We start from the raw sequence: 14,298 nt of genomic DNA on the forward strand, positions 1-14,298 counted from the left end.
TCAACCTGACATAAAGCAGTTTTATGTTGTACTGGATATTTCTTCCAGTATTAAAGCAGAATTTACTGTTTTCAAACTAGAAGACACCAAAAGGGCACGACCGCCTTCCTCTCCCACCCTCCTTGTTCCAAGTGTTTTCCACCTCAGAAGGGAAGGTACCAACAGGCACAGCACAGTCCTGCCTCTGACTCAGCCAGAGATTTGGAGCTTTTTTCCTACCCCCAGGAATTCTGGAGATTCCCCCCCAGCTCAAGCTGGAAGGGGTGCCTTGGAAACTGCCCTGGGTGGGGAGGCACAAACAGAGTCGCTGTTTGTCTGTGAGGAGGAGTGAAAACACGAAGGCTGCTATTTCAGTCCACCCCTGGCTGGGAACACAGGGACAGAACAGAGCCCTAAAAATAATTTTGCCCAATTTTCAGTTGAGAGGGACTCAACTGGGGCAGCAAAGAGAGGGACACGCCCTCCTGCTCCCAAAACAGAGCCACGCTCCAAGGACTCAACATGAGCTGCGAGCACACCGGGTTAATCAAACCAAGCCACTTTCATTCACTGTGTGGTGTTTATTACACCAGCACAGAGAAGTAAAACACCAGAGCTGTGTGCACAGAAGGATGTGAGCAGCCTCACAGCATCTCCTGATGTCCCCAAGGCAAGCAGAACACATTAAAGATTGCTGTAATCGCTGAGCCTCCAAGATACACAATTCAGCTGAGAACGTGCCTTTCATAGACAGTCTCTAACAGACAAGTGTGTTATGTGGGCAGTGCATAATAAGAATAAACTGCAAAAACATCAGAAAACAGCCTGAAAAGCAAGAGCAGAGCACAAGAATTCATCATTTTTTAAAAAGCTTTGTTTTGGTGTGTTTTTTTTAAATTTATTATCAATGAAAAAGTATATCTGAAGCTTTGCCAGAAATAAGTTACACTTTAAAAAAATTCTGTGGATCAAAACATTGCTAGAACAGCCCTATCAAAAAACCTGCCTTAGAAAAACCACTACCAGCCCTTTGACCATTTAACTGATGAAATTAGGGAATTTTCATGTTGATGAACTGAAGGTGACAGGAAAGCTGAACAGTTTTACTGACCTCAAGCGAATTAGGATGTTCTCCAAGGTTTTTGGAGCACAAAAATTAGGATTGCCAGTTTGCAGCAGAGACACTCACTGCTTTTTACATTGGAGAAAGCTGCAGTTAGGTGGTTTTATTGCTTAATCAGAGACATAAACAGAAAAAGTTATTTAAAAGCTTCCGATTAAGTTATACCACATTATTTTTATATGTGTGTGTCTGTTTACAGACATATAAAATCAAACCCTGGAAATACAACTACCTGTAAAATGATGACAGAAGTTAATAAAAATGAGTAAACCCAGAAGCATTAGATGCAAATGCCAACACAAGGCATTTAACAGGCACCTGAAGCCACAAGATTGATGTTTCTCAACTTACTGGACCTCACCCCAACTATTTGAAAGGATGAGATGCACGTGAAATTTTCTTCACAATGACTGATGTGTAGGTAAGGGCAGACTGCATTAACTTTTAGAGTCTTAAATAAATAGCTGGGAAGCACAGAGATTTCCTAACCACAGCTCCCAGGGTTCTTCCCACCCTGAGAAGCATCAGCTCTTGAGAGGATCCCCAAACACACCTCCCCTTGCAGGTGAACAAACTCTACAGGAAACGGCAGTGACATTCACTGACATTTTGCTAAAGGTTGTCAGTGTGAGCAGGAGCATTTCAGGGATTCTGATGTGCGGGTTTTTACCATCAGAGTTCTGTTAAGTTTAGTTCTTCCTGCAGATCAGTTCAGGGAGGTGTCAGAGGCTTTTCCAAAGGCTGGAACATGCACTCAGCCAGCACCTCCTGAAGTCTTTAAGTCTCCTTGGCAAACACAGATTGTAAAGTTCACTTACAGTGATACCCAAACAGAAGCAGCTGTTTCATCACTTTACAGCTCATAACCATAAAAATAAGTCAGATTTAAGGAAGATCAGGAACACGAAGTACAGCAGAGCCCAGGGACCCAAGGGAAGTTGGCGGCTCCCTGGCTATTAATAACCTGTTTTACACAGATAGGAACTGTTCTCACAATTACAAATGTTCATTCCAACTGTTTGCCAGAACAAAAAGAAAAAAAACAAAAACCATCGAAAGAAGTAATTTTGCTTAACTTACACATTCAAAACACTGCAAAAAGAGGCTCCTAGAAAAAAAAATAAATAAATGAAAATCTACTGACTTTGCTCTTCTGCTGTCCAAGCAAAGACATCAAATGCAGTGGCCACCTCCTCGTGAGCAGACAACGGTTCTGGGCACTCTGAACCTGCCCTGCCATCTCCTTCAACAAGCTCTGCATTTTCACCTGTCCAGACAGACAGCACTTTGACAAAGCCATTTAAAAATACTACAGGAAAGAAACTCTGGAAGATGCTGAGGCCATCAGCTCCTGCAAGGAATGGCACAAACCCAAGAGCAGCAGCAGCAGCCACGCATGTGAAATAATCAGGCCTGCCTTTGTCATTTAAATATGCAGGCAGGTAAATGAATCCCAAGGAGGAATTAAGTGAAATGTGCCCTCCAGGATGGAAGAGAATCCTGCCTATCACATCAGGCTTTTACAATTAGAGGAAGTTTTTTTATGTTCTTGGGGATTTTTTCAAGCAAACATCTACGCCAGTTAAATATAACAAATAGAGAGAAGTGAAATAAAGTTCATTAATATAGATGAATACTTAGATGAGGACTGGGCTTCTCCCATATCCATAGATTTTGCTGCTGACTTACCAGCTGGGTACCCAAAACAAGCACTTGTCAGAGGAACAAGATGCAGCAGCAAGACTCATCTGCACACAACTCATTTCACAACACGCTTTAAACCCTTCAGATGAAATTAAGGGCAATATTATCACTTAGAATAATTTAAAAGGAATAGGGAAAACCCTGTGGAATAAACTAATATAGCATGTGGTAACTATTTCCTTCCTTTCATAAAGAATAACTACAGAAATAATAATTTTACTTTGTTCTTTCTTTAACTGCAAGATCAATCACCAGACTCTGCTCCCTCGAACTGCCTGCAATAAATCTTTCATATTTTCACAGTCCTGGGTCACCAGGCAACGTGGAGCTTCCAGGAATGCAAATCCTGCAAGACATACTTGATTGTCTAATACAAATATACAGGTTATGATGAAGCAAATCCGACACATACAGTCAGTTATTTCCATCATCATGATCATAATAACAGAATAATAATGAAAGAAACCCTGTGCACACACACATGAAAAACCCATCTCTAATTCATTTTTTTCTGCTTGCCATCGGCTTTCCTTATCATATAAAAATTCAGATCATTAAGCTCTTTAAAAACTTAATTAGAAGGTAAAGCAGAACACTTTTTTTTTTTTCTCCCTGTGATAACAAATAAGATGTTCCAGATTTTATAAGGCTCGTCTCAAACTTGATTTAATTTAGTGTGAAAGAGAGAATTCCACTGGAGCTGCTTTTCTAGCTTGGAAAGGAATCATAACAGAAAAGACAGCACAAGCAAGAGCATTAAATCAACGTATAAATTTGCTCCAAAGGAACAATATGTTATTAACAACAATCACCCCTACAAGCTCTAAACACCTAAGTAATCTTATTTCTGCAAACCACTGTACTGGGGAGTCCAACACTCAGTAATCACTTCCAGTAAGAATAAGGAATAGGAGCAAAAGTGGGAGAGAAAGAAGCACAATACCAGGTTGCTTTTAATTAATGCAAGCAATTTGTTACATCCAGAATGAAAGGCACTGGAACATAACCCACTGCTCCAGGCAAGAGTAAGCCAACGTTATCTGGTGACAAGTTTCTTTCCAGATGGTTCACATGTACCTTGTGCACGAGGAAATAAAATACACAGAAGGCATCCTTTTCACCCTAGGGAAGGATCTGCCAAAGGATTTCCAGGAAAATAATCTGGTGAAACCTGCTCCCTCCAACTGCAATCCTGTGACTCAGAATTCACTAAAAATTGGACTTCTAGCTATATCACTAAGTGTCTCAAAAGCTTATAAATTTCAACAATTTGGGATTAAGATACACTACTGTAAATATCTTTGCAGCTGTTAAACATCTGCAAACATTAGTTTGTTCTAACTCAGTTTAAAGAACAGCTTAAGGGATGCAAACAAACACCAAGGGATTCCCTCCCTTCGCAGGGAGGTGGCTGAACACACAGATCCACCTCCACAGGTCTGGGAACACAAACAGGGTGTCTCTCCTGGATTTCCAAAGGGTACAGGGGTACAGTCTCTGCACCTCCACTGAACTCCCTGGACTTGTGTGGGAATTCTCAAGAGAGTGAAGGAAATGTTTCTCCAGAAGAGGAGATAGCCAAGAAAGCTCTTTGGCACAGGAGGAGTGGGGAGAGTGCCTGATGCCTGAGAGCCCCAGGAGGGGGAGCAGCAGCAATGCCACTTCCCTTAAAGCAAATCTAGGAGGAAATAAGAGCCTTCTCAATAACCTGCAAGTGCACAGTTTACCCAAAAACACAGTTAAAGACTTGAAATGAAAACAGCTCCTGTAGTGTAAATGAAGTTGCTGCACAGCCCTGTGCCAGGACAGCACCAGCAGCCACGTAACGAGGTCTCCAAGAGGCTCTCGATTCACGGTTGGGAAAGTTCCTGGACAGATTGACCCTCCCCTATAATTGCTCCCTATTACCCATAGGAATGAAGTTAAATGAACTGAGAAGGGCAGGTCTTACTGTAAGTCATTATCAGCAACCACAACTGTCAGAACAATTCCAGTAACTTACTAATGGACTCCGTCGGCATTTCCTCAGATTTTACATCTGCACACACGACCAGCAGCCAGTGGAAGTGCAGTTTTTCCTTATTTCCTCTGGTCTAAAACATGTAATTGAAATGAAACCTTTAACTAAAGGGGAAAACCCTCAAAACCAAGCAATGGAGCCTTCAATATCCAACACTGACCTGAGGAAAAACGAGCTCTAGCAGGATAACCTGTCATTACTGATTTGTTGGGCACACACAGACAAGAGAGATGCTCAACCTACAACAAACACAAGCTGTTTGTAATCTGTGCTGTAACAAAATAGATTATATCACTTTTCCAGCTCAGTGTTTTCTGACTAAAGCTTGGCAAAGCTAAAAAACTGTTCTACTATTCACACACTCCTAAGTAACCAAGAATACAGGAGGGGGAATGTCTTTCCAGAAGAGCCCCATCATACAAACAACTTCATAATTAATACCTTTTTAATTTCCACTGCAGCTAAAACAGAAATGAAGTAAGAGTTATCCCTAGGATGACATCCCACCTTTAATGTGGTATGAAACCCTAAAACACACACAGACAGAAACATATTCTGCCTCCTCACTGCCTTTTCACCTGCTGTGGTTTTGAGGCTTTGCTGGTAGATGCAGAAAGCTCTGTGGCTTTCAGCCAGCACTTGGCTGAGGTACCTAATTTAAAACTATCTACCTATATGTTTATTAAGTTTCAGACAACGATTCTTAAAGCTGCATAGTCAACTCTGCAATGCAACAACCACTTGTGGTTCAAAATTTAAAGTGCACGGTGCTTTTAAAACATCTACAAGCCAAATTCAGGGTGCAATTCAGCGGGTAAAGATCCCAACATTTTTCTTCTGACCCAATTTCCCCCTGTTCCTAGGCCTGTCTTTTTATCTGAGACTGTACAAGATGCATTCTTCCAGAAGTGCAACTAACACTGAGTGTAAACAAGCCTCTCGAGTGAGAGGAAAGCACTCTGCATCTTCCAATTCACGACAAAACCGAGGTCCTTGAAAAGTTCTAAACAAAGCTGTATTATCAGGATAAAACAGAGATGCTTTATGGGGAGTTTGGATCTAGTTCTGCTTACCACCATGGATTTGATGGAACACTGAGATATCTGCACAGCAACCATTCAGCCAAGAATGAGGAGAACCTAATTCTGATGCATTAGCAGAGGCGGAAATTAAATAAACTCAAGAGTGACATTTATGCAGCAATGTGGTCACTTTCCAGAGGTACACTCTGTATTTGAGAAAATGGAAATAATCACTGTTTAACATATCCACACACATCAAATTGAGTTCAAACAGTTTGCTTCTACTGGAGGATCCAATAGTAAATAATGAGCAAGCAGTTCTGGCCCTAAAGAATAATGAACTGCACAGCCACAATAACAAGGAAAAAAAAGAAAAAGAAAAATGACATGCTGCATTAGAATAATAAAGTGATTCTCATATTGCACAAAAGAAACACTATAAAACTTCACTACTGTTGATTCTGTTCAAAAGCTGCACCTACTTTTCAGAACCAACCCATGCAGGAAGGATTTCAGTCCTGTCAAAGCCCTAATTTCAACACCAGACTTTGGGGAGGGGGGGAGGAAAGCTGTCCTAGTTAAGAAACCGTGTTGAAAGGGAAGCTAAAAACAAATAAAACATGCATCACCGACTTGTTTATTTCTGAAAGGAGCAACAAACTTCAGAAGCAAGCAGAGCTCTGAAGTTTGAAGTATGGTTTTACAGCCTTCCCTCTCCCCAAACTAAGAACAAAGTGCTGGTTCAGAGGTGAAGCCCAGAAGGGAGAACCAGAGCCTGGTTTAATCCCAAACTCTTTTTTTCCCAGGATGTGTTCAGGTGATCTTTCCCTCTGAGGGTTTGCTCTTTAGTTTCTCCAGACAGTCACAAAGACCTAAGGGAGTTTCCGTAGCTTCTTTCCCAGGGCAAATGGAAGTTCATGCACGAACCTTCACACATCACACAGATAAAATGCAACAAGGAGTCTGAAGTTCTTAATGTTCAATGCGTGGTTGCATCCTTTGTCACCTGGATAATTCCATTTTGTTCTGGAAGTTACAAAGGAAGTTCCCAAATCACGTTTTGTGCCCTGTGTGTGATGAGTTTGTTGTGGTTTTTTTTTTCCTTTGATGTCCCCCTCCACTCCTCATCTTTCTGTAAAAATCATTCATTTTAGACATGCTGAGGTATACAAATATCTCAACAGCCATTGTGTCAGGGAAATGACTGATTACAGAACTTTTTAAACCAACCCAAGTATAAGGAAAGCATGGAAATAAAGGCTATGAAACAAATGCAATTTTTTGCTTAGGTGGGTTTGGTTTTTAAAGTCCTAAATACAGCCCAGGAAGATGAAAAGCAGCAGTTGATTTTACTCTAATGAAGCTCGGGCTATTTTTAAAAGAAAAACCTCTTAAATCCTGAAGCACTGGGCTGATTTTCATGTTCTTTTATTAAGTTATTTATAAATAATAATAATACCCAGGAGAGCAACTTCCTTCATTGCCTGCAAGCTTTGAACCTCCCCAAATTCTCATTAAACTGCTTCAATAACTGGCTCATACAGTTAATTATTACACGTAATAAGCAGTGAAGTTTCTCCTTTTCCAGCAGACATGAACTGCCTCCCTCTCTGAGCAGTATTTACTATTAAAACAAGAACACAGCAAGTTATGCTCAGTCTGGTGCTGCAGTTAAGAATGGGATCTGCTCAAGTGTCATATTAGTCTGGGCCTGTTAAGGGGAAGCTGATCCAGCCACTTACAGAGTGGTCTCGTGTCCCTCTTCAGGAGACAGAGGCTTGGAGATAAAACCCATTCAATCCAGGCAGAGATAAGGCTAAAGGAAGGAATCACTGATGCAATCAAGAAAACTCTGCAGCAATAGGAGCCAGAGCAGAGAGAGAGAGAGAACAGAATCGTATTCTGGAACAGGATTACAGCCCGAGTCATTGTGCATCTCTAAGTAAGCCTTTGCAACACCAAAAATCCTCCTTTGCCCAAATCCCTTCTTTGAAAACCATTTCATTTGTGCTGCTGCTCAGACAGAGCACAGAGCCCTGCCCCAGAAGTCTGTGTTGTGGATATTCAGTGGTAAGTCAGTGAGGGAATTACCACAGCCATTCTGGCTGGCACTGGCAGGCACTTTTAATGCAGTAATTTCTCAAACTGCCCTATCCCAGAAATGAAGAAAACAAGTCAATGGCTTTTGGGAAAACAGTAACCAACCATTGCCAGAGCTCTTGCAATTAACGGCCGGCAGAGAAACGTTTTAACCCAGATTCCTCAACCCCTCCTTGCACTGCATCTTCCAGTTCACTGGGCAAAGTGCTGCAGCACCTTCCACTCCCCCTGCACAGCAGCTCTGCAGCCAAACTGCACCAGAGCTGGTGCCTCTTGGCAATCCCTCCAAACCACAGCCGTGGAGAGCACGTCTGTCCTGTCAGGGCAGAGCTGTTTGGGTTCTTCATAACTGCCACACAGCAAAGATTATTCATTACACCAAGTGCTGCTCCAGTTAAAATCTGCATTAAAATTGAGAGAATGGAACCACAAAAACACCACATTCTGCTCTGACAACAAACAAAAAGTAAGTTTAATTAAGAGGCAAGTTTGGTAATTAAGAAAAAACCCTTACTGGGCCTGACTAAAGTGGAGCTCAGCAGTTCTGAGGCTGCAGAGCAGGCAGCCAGCAGGCACCCACTGGGAAGAGACTCATCACACTCCTCCCTCCCTGCTGCTTCCCCAGCCACCTTGGGAATGAAAAAGGAATTGGTGAATTAGCTGTTTTTCCTACAGTGTCTCTCTTTCCAAGAGAAGGTGAAGGAGATGTGTGGTGAACTGTGTGTCAGCTGGAGCACTGACTGCCCAGGCATCTGTGTGTCCTCCCCTCCAAGGGGAGCTGAGGGAGGGGATGGAAGGGAGGCAACAGAACTTCTCTGGTTTCAACCCAATCCTCAAGGTCCACTCAAACCCACAGGAACCTGAGCAGCAAGTGCACAGCGAGTGGAAATCAGGGCGTGCAGAGCAGAGAGCAGGGATAACAAAAGAAAAGGAAACTAAATTAAGGTAGAAAAGTGGCAGCTTTTTCCCAAAATCAAAAACCCTGTGTCTCTGTATCTCATTGAGCTGATTTCTCTGTGCAAATCAGTGCTGAAGTGAAAACTTGCAGGTAAAGGCAATATTTAGAGGAAAACCAGCCAGTTAGTCACTCCCTCCACCAGGATCTGGCCTGTATCACCAACCAAGTTTGGGAGCAGTTTCCTGGTGATTATTCTCTGCTGAATGTGCCCATTTCTGCCCAAACAACAACAGGAAACTTCAAACAGCCCTGCTATTGAAAAATGAAAGGCCATAACAAAAGTAACACAAATATTCAGCACTCCAGAGTCCCTCACACACGTGAAGTGCTGCTCAAACACTAATTTCCCCTAATCATCCCAGGTATGTATTATTAATACCCCATTACGCAACTGCTGCAGATTCCCGTTAGTTCCTTTGCTCAGTTCTCTCGCTCCTCTTTTCCCTTTCACAATCCAGAACACGCCCCTCTGATTTGTTTGCTCTCCTCCTTTTCCTCCTTCAAAGTTTCTTACTCACCAATCTGGCCTTGTGCTAAACATTTTAAGACACTACAGGGCTGTCTGAACACAGGTTCATCCCATCAATAGATGCACTCACACATGATACTCCATCTAAGATGATTTTTTTTTACTGGATATATTCATAGGCTGCATAGCAACACTCACCAGAACCATGCAGTCACCTGACAACAACTAAAAACACAGCTAATGATATCTGCACCTGCTTCCCCACCAGCCACTTCTTTTGGAAAGGGATAAACGACAAATTTTGGAGCACTGGAGCTGAGTAATAAAGCAACAGTCACACACTGGCCCTACAATGACAGAATAGATCTACCACAGCAAATGCTGGTGACCACTAAGTGGTCTGCATTCCTCTGGTTTTACAGGGAATTCCTCCCAGGTAATACAATCTGTAATTTCTATCTAATCTTTGGAAACCTTCCTCAGTTTTAGCACAAATTCAGCAGTATCACCTGATACCCCTCACATAACAACCCAAGTACCAACACAAGGGAAATTTTCACTTGCATATACACTCAATATTGCAAATTTAATCAAGCACATTAGTCCCCTCTTCGCTGACTTAGACTACAACTCATCAATAACTGCAGAACCTCTCAGGGCAGACACTCAGTTGACAGAATTCTTTCCTCTGAGACAGCGCTTTTCAGAGCAGTTTTTAAAATGCTAAGCTACATCTATTCATCAAAACTGCTTCCTTTAGATGCAAAACAGCATTGCAAGAAAAAAGGATGACTTGTTTGCATCCCTGGCCAAAAGCACACAAACAGCAAAGATCAAACACCTTCAGGGAACGTCACAGCCCCAAGAAGTAGTTCTTTAAGCATCTGGCATGCCAAAAAATCGGAGGTATTAAGTAAAAATACTAAGAGGTCATCAATATTCAACAAGATCTGCCAGCCTTATTTTAATTAACAGGGGTTAAAGTTTTTATTAAGAAATTTAGGCATTATTGTTTGTCTCTCCAGAGGCAGGTGAAGGTATCCTTGAATTACCTGTAAACTGCGTGACTTGCCCACAGGCAACAGAATTCCTGGACAAACCTCCTTTCCTAATAAAACTCACAATCAGATGATTTCTAAAATGAACTGAGGCAGCAGTGAAGCTTTCACAGGGAGAAGAACACAGTGTGTGTTCTCTAACCCTCCCAGGAGTGGGATGCAGCAGCAGCACCGTGAGCCCAACGTGCAAGTGCTCACACGCTGTGCCAGCAGCACTGACACAGCAGCCAGCCCCACCCTGGGAAAGGGACTCCAAATGGATCCAGGATCCTCACAGCTTAATGGACAGACAGGCACAGCCAGGGTTTGCAGAGAGCTTCAGCTGTTGTCATTCTCTTGGTGCCTAATGTACGTTGGGTCCTTTTATTCATCAACATTTTTTACTCACAGGTTTTTCATTTCCCTTTCTTTTCCAGGTTTACCTTCATATACAACATCAACACACAGAGTCTCTTTCAGTTTTCTTCCAGAAGAGACGATGTTCAAAATATTACGCCAAAATAAAAAAGGTAGATTCAGGTAAAAAGCAGAGATCCAGCTTCTCTCCCAAGTCCATCCCAGAAAAAAGGCTTCCTGGCTCTCCTCCTCTTCCTCCCCACAAACAACCCCTGCCCAGGGCTGCCAGCAGCTCTTTAAGAGCCCTCATGGAAAACACAGCCAAGAGAAAATTCCAGTGTCCATTTATCCTGCCTCACATGGCAGTCCACAAAAAAAGGGCCACGACTCTGCACTGGGGCAACAGCTCAACATCCTCCATCATCAGGTAATGGCATAAATATGTAACAGGTCAAAGTACTTAACAGCATAAATTAAGCAGGGCCAAGACTAGGTGGGCACTCCAATATCTGACAGGAATTTATCATTCCTGGGGCATTATCACATTCCTCTGCAGCACATAATAATGCACTTGTAAAAGTTTGTGCTGCCACGTCCATTTCTCACGCTCTCTTCGCTGGTTTCCCTCCCCTGAAAGCACATTTGGGTTTTTACTGTCACAACATAAATATATTCCTCGTGTAGTTCTGTCAATTAGTCTGGCACCAGGGTTTACTGCACTGCAAATATTCAGCATGGTGACTCACACAAAGCTTGTCAGTTTATCCTAGGAGCATGTTTGGTGTAATCTGCCAGCTCCTGGTGATTTCTTGGGACCTCTTCCTAGCTTTTACAGCTTTTTGGCACGAACAGCTCGTTAACTGTTTTCTTTGAAGACAAATATGTTGAACCTCTCTAATAATTTCCTCTGCCAGTATCTCTTTCTGAGCTGATTCTCAATTTGAAAGTTTTGAACATCCTGCAAGCTTTGATTTCTTGCCAGTGTTGTCTTCTGCTTCTACACTGGATTTCTTCACAGTCCTTACAGTTATCTCCACCTTGCAGTGGCATTCCATGATTAGTTTTGGCCCTGCTTCCTAAAGACCCCCAACTCACACTTATTTCTTGTTTTCTTTTTTCTCAATGTCACGGTAGAGTTGGTTTTCTTTAAAGTCTTGATATTTTTCAAATAATCACCCAGAAGATGGTTTAACTGTTTCTAAAACTGCCTTATTTATCTCTATTTTTCATGCATTTTAATCCTAAATGCCAAATATATAAAAGTACTTATCACCTCTCCAACAACAAAAAGCAAAGCAAAACAAAAAAATCCTAAACACAACACCTGGATAGAATCAGGTTTACTCAGATTAACTGACACTGATTCTTCAAAGTACAACGTTTCAGGTAAGATTCACCTCTGGAATATTAAGATTGGTTGGTTTTTTTCCTGGAAACTTTCTATTTCATGATCAAGCATGTTTAGTAATAAATTCAACCTAACAAAACTCAAAATTCAAGCTTTAAACCAATTAATTTCTATGTCTTAAAGGTATTAAAGAAAACTGACAATGAAGTGCTGTTAAGCCACAACGGGGAAAAAAAATGGTTTAAATTTCCTGTAAAAGCTTTTTGTGCAGTTCTGGCTACAAGTTTAACTTATCTATAGGAAAGCACATTTGGGAAAGCCACAGGTAATTTTTTATTTATTTTGTCCTTTTCTAAATGCAAGCCTGCCCTCTGGTGTGAGCCTGAGGTTTAGCACCACTACAGGCAAGGAGAGAGGCAGGAAAATCAGCGCTGCCTCTGGACTCTCCAAAGAACACAAACCCTGCAGTGCTCTGCTCTTGGCTCTGCTGCTTTTGCTGCACAGGGGACACCCAAAGCAGCTGCTCAAAACCTCATGCCCTCTCTGCAACAGGAATAAAGTGCTTTCTATTTTGCCTGTTATCTGGGTGAGTAAAGCAGACCCAGTTGGCAGTATTTAAGTGCACAGGTAACTGAATTAGTCTCTTCCATCACCTTTTCTACACGTTCAGCAGAGGCAAAAGGCAGAAAGGTTCTTCTCTGTCTGACTCTGACAAATAAGGAAAGGGAAAAACAGCCAAATCATGGGAGTTTCTGTTTTGTTTCTTAGCCCTTCCCCCAGTCAGTGTGTAAAGGCAGCTACTCCCTTGGGAGGAGGAGGTCTGAGGCACCAGTGACTTGTGAAAGCCCACTGAAGACAACACAGAAGTCACTGACAAGACCCTAAAGCCAAAGTCACTGACAATTACCTTGACCATCACCTACCCCACACACCTCACACTCAGCATGACCCATAAACGTTCATCCAGCTGCAAAAGCAGCAGCTCTGTCACAGAATACACAGGGCAGGGCACACATTATTGTCCCAGTGGGCACAGCTTTCACATCATACTTGAAATTCAGAATGTTTCATCCCCCAGAAAAGTCAGGCACCTCCAACATAAGTCAATAGGAAACAACACCTACTTTCGAAGGTGCTCGTGCTCCTTCAGGAATAGTTCTGTTCTTCTGTTGTTCACGCCAGACCCGCTTTTATACGACCTAAACCCCAACAAAACAGAGTCCTGTCAGAACCTTAATAAAAACTGTGAATTGAAGGAACTTCTGCTTTACTCAGAGCACGGACAAGCGAGCTTTGCCAAGTGCTCTCCTCCAGAAGGGTTTCCACCTCCTCCCTCCGAGGACAGTCCCACTCCACTGCTGGAACAAACCACCCGACTTACTCGATATCCTTCCGTACTGATCCCAACAGATTCTCCCTTTCTCTTATTGCCAGGAAGTTTGCTTTGGTTTTGTGGAATTCGTGTGTGTAATCCTGTAACAAAAACAGTTGTTCCAAAATTAGGATCCTGGGGTTTAACCACACAATATACCCGTGGAAGATCCAACCACCTTTTCAAGTGCCAACTGTTCTCTAATACAAAGTGCAAGACCAGCTTGTGAAGTGAACAGCAAAAATGGCTGGAAGGCAACGCAAAGTATTTTTAAAACTCACTGCTCTTACAGTAGTTGCTAAATTTGATATCTAGAGACAAGGTCATGGCGGGAAATCCACTGTAATTCCTTCTCCCAGTTTTGTCTATCCTCACCTTTCTGATGAATTAGTTTGTGTTGGAATTTCTCCTTGTTTGTTCAATCAGATCTAATAAGACCTACTTGTTTAGTGTGGTGAAGAGTGTTCTTGGGTTTATTTTGCTGTTACACCAGATGAAAAAAAAGCATTCTCTGAACAATCAACACGACTTCTTTATGCTCAAGTCGCAACTTTACGTCTGAAACCATTTCAGGCAGCTGGTACTTGTCAAAAAAACCCAATTCACCTGGCAGCTGGTGTCCACCAAAGCCGTCCCCAGGCCCTGTTACCTGCAGGATGTCTCTGTGGCGCTGCAGCGTGTGCATCAGCGCCGCGTTCAGGGACGGCACGCCCGCGCTGTTGGTGTACTCTGCCATTTTGTCGTTTATCCCCGTCAGCTGCAGGAGGGAAAACAACCCCAATAAAACCATGAAATGGCTCCTTCTTGTA

At 42.5% G+C, this 14,298-nt stretch overlaps 1 protein-coding gene across 2 annotated transcripts in view; it reads right to left on the reverse strand.

The window, feature by feature from the left end:
• The window catches only part of GOSR1 (golgi SNAP receptor complex member 1), a 28,972-nt gene that overhangs the window by 12,354 nt on the left and 2,320 nt on the right, over positions 1-14,298 (reverse strand). For both annotated transcript variants that reach the window (XM_050321785.1, XM_050321784.1), the window contains exons 4-6: positions 14,139-14,246; positions 13,499-13,590; positions 13,242-13,316 (exon numbers count right to left, since the gene is read on the reverse strand). In XM_050321785.1, the coding sequence (XP_050177742.1) occupies positions 13,242-13,316; positions 13,499-13,590; positions 14,139-14,246 (275 nt within the window). The remainder of the gene's footprint in view (positions 1-13,241; positions 13,317-13,498; positions 13,591-14,138; positions 14,247-14,298) is intronic.

The sequence above is a fragment of the Myiozetetes cayanensis genome, unplaced genomic scaffold (assembly GCF_022539395.1).
Source record: "Myiozetetes cayanensis isolate MyiCay16 unplaced genomic scaffold, myiCay2020 scf27, whole genome shotgun sequence".
Taxonomy (NCBI): domain Eukaryota; kingdom Metazoa; phylum Chordata; class Aves; order Passeriformes; family Tyrannidae; genus Myiozetetes; species Myiozetetes cayanensis.